The sequence below is a fragment of the Rhincodon typus genome, chromosome 16 (genome assembly GCF_021869965.1).
Source record: "Rhincodon typus isolate 14 chromosome 16, sRhiTyp1.1, whole genome shotgun sequence".
Classification (NCBI taxonomy): Eukaryota; Metazoa; Chordata; class Chondrichthyes; order Orectolobiformes; family Rhincodontidae; genus Rhincodon; species Rhincodon typus.
Window position 1 is genome coordinate 22,733,202 of NC_063347.1, and position 8,529 is coordinate 22,741,730.

An 8,529-nucleotide genomic window follows, 5' to 3' on the forward strand; every position below is an offset into this window, starting at 1 on the left:
TGACCAACAGGTTTATTTAAGACACAGCCCAGTCTTGTTTAGTTAACAATTAATATGCAGAATAACATAACATACTTGTGGCAGAAAGTGTACGAAAGGACATGCACAAAAAGAAAAACAGTACTTTGCTATCCAAAGTGGTTGGACAAATTTGGCACATCCAAAAAGGGTTTTATTTTATCGCATTTTGCCATAAATTCTAAGATTTCAGTGAAGGCCTCTTCAAATTTTGCATGAATTCCCATAGCGAATGTGTCATTATTGTTGCTTTAAAATTGAATTTTTCCAAAATTTCAAAAGAGAGAGTCAGGCCTGAACAGAAAACACAATGTACTTGTGTAATTCATTTTCACCCACAGTAAGAATACATGATTAAGGTTTGTCTCTTATTTGCTCTTAAACACCCAAGAATGCAATAGATCTACTTCACTAGCATGACAAGATGATGCACAACAACTGAAAGAAGCCCAATTAAATCAAGTTGAACAGATTGCACTCAATATCCTGAGGCTTCAGAATATAAGAGTGGAACTTGGGAGGGCACACTGGAGTTCGGGGTTAATATCACACCCCTTTTGTCATCGTATTTTCTTTGTCTCCTCCTTTATACATTGCAGGACACCACCTTGACACACCTCATTAGCAATGTAACCACTATCTGAAAGAAAGTCTTCAACTAGCATATGTTCTTTTTATGCGACTTTCAATGAAACAACAGCCTCCTAAATTCCAGCAGTGCTAATGATATCAGTAAACTCAACCTCCTACATTACTCACCCTTTTTATAATGGCTACAGGCACAAGTACATTTCATGAACTTCTACCTTTAATATGTCAAGTACTGTGTTATCAGTCACTTCTTGATGCCACCTGGAATGAATTGAATCGGTGAAAGACAAATAAATGATGATCGGGGCTTCAGGAGGAGCTCAAGAAAGACCATCTATTAGACAGTTCCAACTTCAGCTTTGCCTTTTTTGCATTTGTGTGGTAAGCTCCACCACTATTGAAGTGAGTTGTTGTTCATGGATCCTATCTTTCTTTTAACAGGCTAATTGCCAATCACATGACTGCATATGGCAGAACTGCAGAGTTTTGACCTGATCCATTAGTTGGTTACATCTGGTGGTAATGGCAGCAGCAGTAGTAAATAATGATAAGGAGGACATGCTAGGCCATGGGCTATAGGTTAAAGAGATGTACAATTTCGCTGTTGCTAATGGCCCATAGCAACACATATGCTCAGGTTTAAGCTACATGATTTGCTTTTAATCTCATTTAGCACTGTGGGAATGCCATCTATATTAAGGAAGGACTCAGTCTCCAAATAGGCAATGTAGTGGTCACTTTGACTGATAGTGTCATTGACAGATACATCTCCAACAATTAGTGAAGAGGTCAAGTTAGTTATTTACCCAGACTGGTTCCCACTGCCTGCTACAAGTCCAGTTTGCAACCAAGTCATTCATGACCAATGAGCAGATGTGGCAGTTCACTGAAGATTAACTCAACAAGAGCTTGCGATATTGGTTTGAATATCAGTACAGCAGAAACACCCTCCTGATAATTAGGGTCCAACTCTTCCTTAACTATGGGAGGTCCATCTCATTCTGTGCAACTCCTCTGTTAAGTGCTCTGAATGGTAACATTTTGCACTAGGCAGCTGAACTACGTGATCTTGACATTCTTCTTGGGATGTATTATAAAGCACCTCCAGTCTGCTTTGAGTTGTGGATAGTATGTTCAACAATGATGATAATTGCAGTTGCGAGGGCTTGCCTCATGCTGACTCTACTACAGTTATAATCCATTGCTGATCTTAAAATCAGACAATTATCACACGAACAGGTGATTTGCCCCTCATAACTGTGACAGAATACTATTTTTTTACACAAACTACATAAATCGCAATGGTGATAATTTGCATTTAATTTCTATCGATTCTGTTAAAATGTGGCTTCTGTTCATTTTAATCAAAAGCACTCTGGGCCATCTGAAAAATAATATGAAACACACAATGGGCAGACAGAGCAATCACCATCCAATTTCTCAGCCCTAATTAAACTTTCCACTACAGTGCCACAAGCCATGGTAACTGGGAAATCAGCTTATAGAAGCGTGCGTTTTTTCCCCCACCAGTTTTATTACCTTAATGTATGTGCCATTGTAAATCTAGTGTGACAGCAAGTCTTTTGTAGGTGTTAACAAGCTGAATACCATATAAAACTTTAAATTTTTAGGTCTGAATGACGCTTCACTTGTGTAGCTTTGCACCTTCTCAGAATTGTCAAACCAAATGTTTAGTAGGTTGCTACAAAGATTTTCAGACCCAAGTTCTAATAATCTGTTTGCAGTTCCCTCTTGGAGACATTTTATTGCTTCTTGTACTTTTGTTATAAGTTAAAGTGGCTTTTAACCGTCAATGACAAAGAATCATTCTGCTGAGGGAGGAATTTCATGGTCAATTTTAAATATTTCGTGCATGTTTCACACAAAACAATTTTTCAACCCCACATATGAGCTAACCATTTCCATATTTAACTGACCACAAAAACCTTAATGTAGACATTCTACGGCAGATTAGTAATCACCATTAAACCACTCAGGAATTGTCTTTTGACAGAAAATTACTTCAAATCATCACTAAAATTAAACCATTTGCAGAACAATGTGCTGATACAGTGGAACATTTGCAGGTTAAAGACAAAACACCCATGGTTCAGTCCTGCACTGAGAACATTTTACATTCATCTCACCTTTTGAATGGCTTTGTCTAAATTCCAAACTCGCTATTAACTTTATACTTTGCCATAATGTGTCTGCGTATGAACTTACTGGTTTCTTGCCTACAATCAACTTCTCAACCTTCTGAACCTGGGAGACATGATCCTCATTGGTTTTCAGTTCCCTTTTGCGGATTCGTTCATAAATTCCTGTAAGCATTTCTCGAGGGATGTCTTCCCCATCATCCACCCCTGCAGGACAACAATCCTGGTTAGTCTCCTACAAATATGTACTTAAATAATATATTTTTGTTCCTGTAGCTGAACAGTAGTAACCATCTGACAGTGATAGAAGGTACCTTTGTACAGATCAAACTTTCCTGCAACAATGTATATACATTAGACTCGTAAAAAACTTCAAACATCTCAATATAATATAGACCAAAAATTAAGAAAATGTTTCCATTTCAACAGCAGCAATATAAACAGGTTTGAGGGATAAGGTCCCAGAAAAAGCACACAATTCAAGTTTCTTGACAGCTGTGCAATGACCTAGCTGGAAAGAATGTATGCATACTTGAACGATGTGAGTAGACTTAGGCTTGACTGCTACAATTTCTGTGGGCACGTTAACATTTACTGTCAAGACATTGGAGGTGTTGGGCACCTGAGAATCTGTACACCACCAGAAAACAAGACTTCTTAAAACAAATAACAAACAGAAAATTCTGCCACTAAGTTCATAAGTAATATTTTTGATTTTGCTGCAGTACTAACAACACAGAAATGGTCATTGTCATTCAGTATTATGAAGCAATCTTAGAATCCTACAATAGCCATTCTGCCAATGGTGCCTTTTTAAAATTCTGTCATGGGATGTAAACAGACCTGGCAAAGGCTGCATTTGTTGCCCATCTGATGCAGAGTCACCCTCTGTGCTGTTAAGGAGGAAGTTGCAGGGTTTTGACCCAAAGATAGTGAAAGAATTGCAGCCAGTTCCAAAACAGGATTCCTGTGTCTTGGAGGAGAAATTCCAGGTGGAGTTCTTCCCATGTGTTTGCTCCCCCCTGTTCTTCAAGCTGGTATAGGTCACATGTTTGGAAGGTGCTGTGGAAGGAGGCTTGGCACGTTGCTACAGAGCATCTAACATATGGTACATCCTGCTGGCACCATGAGCCAAAGTTGGAGGAATTGAAAGTTTATCATAAATGAGTGCCAATCAAGTGGCTGCCTAGTTCTGAATTGTGTTGAGTTTCTGGACTGATACTGGAGCTGCACTCATGCAGGTAAGTGCAGATTTTATTCCATTACACTCCTGACATTCATCCTGTCGATGAACAAGCTTTGGAGAGTCAGATGAGGAGTTGCTTGCAGCAGAACTCCCAGCTTCTGACCTTGTACTCACAATATTGATATGGCTATTCCAATTAAGTTTCTGCTTCATAGTAAGCCTCAGGATGTTGATGGTCAGGGTTCAGAGGTCATAACAGAATTGAATATCACAGGGAAATGGCTAGGTCCCCTCTTGTTGGGGATGGCTATTACCTGACACTTGTCTAACAAAAAATGTTTCTTGCTACTTATCAGCCCAAGGCTTAAGTTGTGCATTTAGAAATGTCTTAGTGCATTTAGAAACTGCTTCAGTATGATTTGCCATGAACGGTACTCAAGGAACATTGTGCAATCATCAGTGAACATCCCCACTTTTGACCTGATGTTAATCGATAGGTCATTGAAGATGGTAAATGGCTTTGGGGCTAGGATACTACCCCTAGGTAGTCATGCAGATATCTCCCAGTGCTGGGGTGATTGACCTTCAACAATACAAACATCATCTTTTGTGCTAGGTATTACGCGAACCAGTGGAGAGTTCCCTTTCCCACCAATTCCCACTGACTTGAATCTTGCTCGGGGTCCTTCATGCCACACCTGGTCAAATGCTGCTTCAGTAAATGCCAGTCACTCTCAGCTCACCTCTTGAATTCAGTTCTTTGGCTCTAATTTCAATAACAGAATTTGGGAGGCTCGCGGCCTTGGTGGGCATAGCAAAAAGATTATTGATGTACAAGTGGCACTTGATAGCACAATTGATGCCAAATTCTGCTGGTTACTGCCAAATGCATCTCATGATCTCAGCTCCTTGATTTCAAGATCAGATGGAAAATCTAATCATTTTCAATCTAATGCTTTTTTTTTTCCTGGTAGCCTGAAGTGGGAAAGTAGACAATCTTTGGGTTGATTTTCTTTTTATTCACTGCAATTTTCTTCCTCTTTTTATTTATTCAGTTTCTTAGTGTTCAACACCAGTCCAGTCTTTCACATTCACTGCTACAAATCGTTCCATCATCCATCTCCTTTAACCTCAAAACATTTGTCAACCAGATCCTGACAAATCTCACTCTAACCACTTCATCCTCAGTTTGTCTGCATTCTTTGACTATTTGCAAAAGTCAGCAAATAATCTGTAATATGTCATTATCTCTGCAATTCCTCCTTCCACTTATACCCTAAGTGAGCTAAACATCTAATAATGAGATATCCTTTCAGTAATTTAACTTTAAGGTTCTGAATTCATTTCTCCGACTGCTCAATACACGTACATGGACACAACTGCAACACGATTTAAACATATTTGACAAATTACATCAAAATTGAAATAAGATAGCATGCCTTTAAATTGAATAAACAGGAGAATATATGGCATAGAAGGTGAACACAATCCACTTTAAGCCAGTGATTATCTTTGTTTAAAGAAAAAATTTCATTCATCGACTCAGCTTGTATCCACTGTGCGAGAGCTATACATTATTGAATCTACTTTTAATATTATTCTTTTAATTTGAATTGCAAGAGATCAGGATTTATGTTTAAGCTGCTAAATCAATTTTCTGTATTAGGCTTATAAACCCTTTGTAATAGTTGATTTACAAGTCTGCTTCTGGGCTACAGAAGATAGATTTAGCAGAAAAAACACCAGCTGCTAGTTGTTAGTCTACAGATTCTGATTTTAAACAATGGTTTAAAGGCATATCCAGAATGATTGGGTTACCTTTATCTTACATTCATATTTGCTAATTCCACAGACAAGATATTGACATCTATCCTTGCAGGTCCCCAACCTGGACCATGTTCCTCAGACTTGCATATTACTTATACAGGTTCTAACTGAACTAATTTCCATGCTGCGCCACAATCGTCACTTTAAACATGATTTTTCACCGTAAGGGATAGAGCGAGTTTACAAACAAAAAAGGGTGCCCTATTCAAGAAAATCACAATTCAAAAAAGATCTTTAGTAACACTAACCTCGCAAATTCTTGATAAAATCCTCCAATTTCATTTTCCGTTCTGGTTTCACATTGGGGCTGTACATGTCTGTGTTCAACAAAATGATTGCAAAGGCTAGGATGAAGATGGTATCAGGATTCCGGAACTGTCGCACAACCCCCGAATTGCAGATACAGTATCTTTGGCTACAAGAGAAGGGATAAATGATGTTGCACATGCTGTAATATTATGTCAATAGAAAGGTAGCATCAGTAGCTGTATGAGAGCTTCTGCAAAGTAATAATCTTTTCCCAAACTGTTTCCACACTTGTGCCCTCCTTCTGACTCAGCCACACATATTTGTGCCTCTCCTCTCCAAGCAGATCCCAATCTCTCAGCCCTTCCTTCACTTTGCATCCAAAAAGCAACCTCCTCCTCTCCCTCTCTGCACCTAAGTAGGACAAGCTCTGCCATGGCCAGTCCAACATGGGAGCACAGATAGGTTTGGGATTTTAGGAGAAGGCTTGGAGCAAGTAGGGAACATACACCTATTCCTTCAGCCTTGTTACTAGTGGAGACTCATTTCTCTTGCATCACTTCTGGATTCTTCCCTGTGACTTCCAAATACTTTGCACGATTGGCATCAGTGCAGCTGAATAGTCCCTGCCCTGGTCCAATGAGGGGAACTGCTCTAATTAGTTTCCCTCCTAACTGCCTTTGCTGCCCCTCCAATCATTAATTCCGTCTCTACAGAAGCAGCGAGAACCTGCGGCTGGAGCAGCTGCCGCGGGAGAGATAGAATCTGTGAACAGAGGAACTGCTTTGTCTCACCAAACTGACTGCTCCTCCAATCACAGCTCCGCAGTCACTTCCTGTATTTTATTTTAACCTTAGTATTTTATTATTGTTTTTACTTTCAGCATTGAAGCAGTCGAACTAAAGCGACTTTACTGCAGAATATATTTGTGATGTCTACTGTTGGATATTTACCTTGGAAATAATCCCTACCTTTTCCCCTTGGCCCCATGAATGGAATGACACCTGAAGGGAGCAGTAATGTACATAAAGGTAAGATAACTGAGATTAAGAAACAAGTGTGTGGGTGCGAGATGGGTGCGAGATGGGTGCGAGATGAATCCTTAATGTAGAGTTCAACTGAGTCTATTGACTTTTAAGGAATGGCATGGTTTGTTTGTAGTCAAAGTTTAAGTAGTCTTTAAGTCCAAGGTCTGGCTACCTTGATTCCAAGCCTGTAAAGTGAATAATGTGGTATAACTGTGTTATTGCTAAAGGAACCCAACAGATAAAACCTGCATGTTGGTGCTCCAGATAATATTAAGTTAATAAAGTTAAAGTCATTGTTAAAGCTGTAACAATTTTTTTTCCCCAATTCATTCACGGGATGAGAGCTTCAGTGGCTAAGTCAGCATTTATTGTCCATCCCTAATTACACAGAGGGCAGTTAACAGTCAGCCACATTGCTTTACATCTGGAGCCACATGGAGGCCAGACCATGTAAGGATAGCAGTTTCCTTCCCTAAAAAGGACAATAGCGAACCAGATGGGTTTTCCAACCATTGACAATGAATTCATTGAATTCAAACTGCACCATCTGCCGTGGCAGGATTCAAACCCAGGTCCCCAGAACATGACCTGGGTCTCTGGATTAACAGTCCAACAATAATACCACTAGGCCATCAACCTACCACACACTATGTGTTAGCTGCTTGGAAACAAAGAGGTCAGCATAGGTGAGATTATTGTCTCAGTAGTCATGGAAGGGCTGCAGAACAGATAACAAACTACATTAAAAAATCAAAATATTTGATGAGAGTGCCAAGAGACAACTGGCCAATTGTTGGGCCTCAAAAAGGCAGCTTTGGACTGCCAATGCCAATCACATGGGAAGCAAGCACTTCATGGGGCATGAGGAATTGTGCCTGACATTAGCTCAGGACAAAGCTGGCCATAAACGTTTTGGTGATCAGAGGAGAGAACTGATGATTTCCTCAGTTCTAACTCTTGGAGAATCCTGGATAACTTTGCACACGTGGATACTAGCTTACCCTAGCTAGCTCGCTCACAATGAAGCAGTCTTACCACCTACCTGGAAACTGAAAGAGAAGTGATCACACTTTTCATTCCAAACCGAGGAAATTTGGAACAGGTGATTGTATAAATCTTATAAGCGTATCGTTCTTTTTCTCAGTGCCTAATCAAAAGTGTTATGCACAAACAGTTGTTCATACCCAGAGTAAACCTCCAAAACAAAAAGGGCTAGTAATTTGCTAGGTGTGTTATTTTAGTAGATTACAACTCTGCCTTTAACAGAATTCACCATTAAAGATTCCATCCGGGGTGTGCATACAATGTTCTGATTTTACCTGACAACTAGTCTGCTGTGTCTCCAAGATAGTAGGAACTGCAGATGCTGGAGAATCCGAGACAGCAAGGTGCAGGGCTGGATGAACACAGCAGGCCAAGCAGCATCATAGCTCTGCTCCTATGATGCTGCTTGGCCTGCTGTGTTCATCCAGCC

General features: G+C 39.9%; 1 protein-coding gene and 1 long non-coding RNA gene across 9 annotated transcripts in view; one reads left to right on the forward strand and one right to left on the reverse strand.

The window, feature by feature from the left end:
- LOC125485104 overlaps nt 1-7,058 on the forward strand; it is a 41,686-nt gene extending 34,628 nt beyond the window's left edge. The window contains exon 3 of the long non-coding RNA XR_007263872.1: nt 6,911-7,058. This is a non-coding gene — a long non-coding RNA (uncharacterized LOC125485104). The remainder of the gene's footprint in view (nt 1-6,910) is intronic.
- The window catches only part of LOC109928116 (IQ motif and SEC7 domain-containing protein 1-like), a 440,048-nt gene that overhangs the window by 22,175 nt on the left and 409,344 nt on the right, over nt 1-8,529 (reverse strand). For all 8 annotated transcript variants that reach the window (XM_048606299.1, XM_020528121.2, XM_048606292.1 and 5 more), the window contains 2 exons: nt 6,030-6,196; nt 2,836-2,975 (listed from right to left, as the gene is read on the reverse strand). In XM_048606299.1, coding sequence (XP_048462256.1) covers nt 2,836-2,975; nt 6,030-6,196 — 307 coding nt within the window. The remainder of the gene's footprint in view (nt 1-2,835; nt 2,976-6,029; nt 6,197-8,529) is intronic.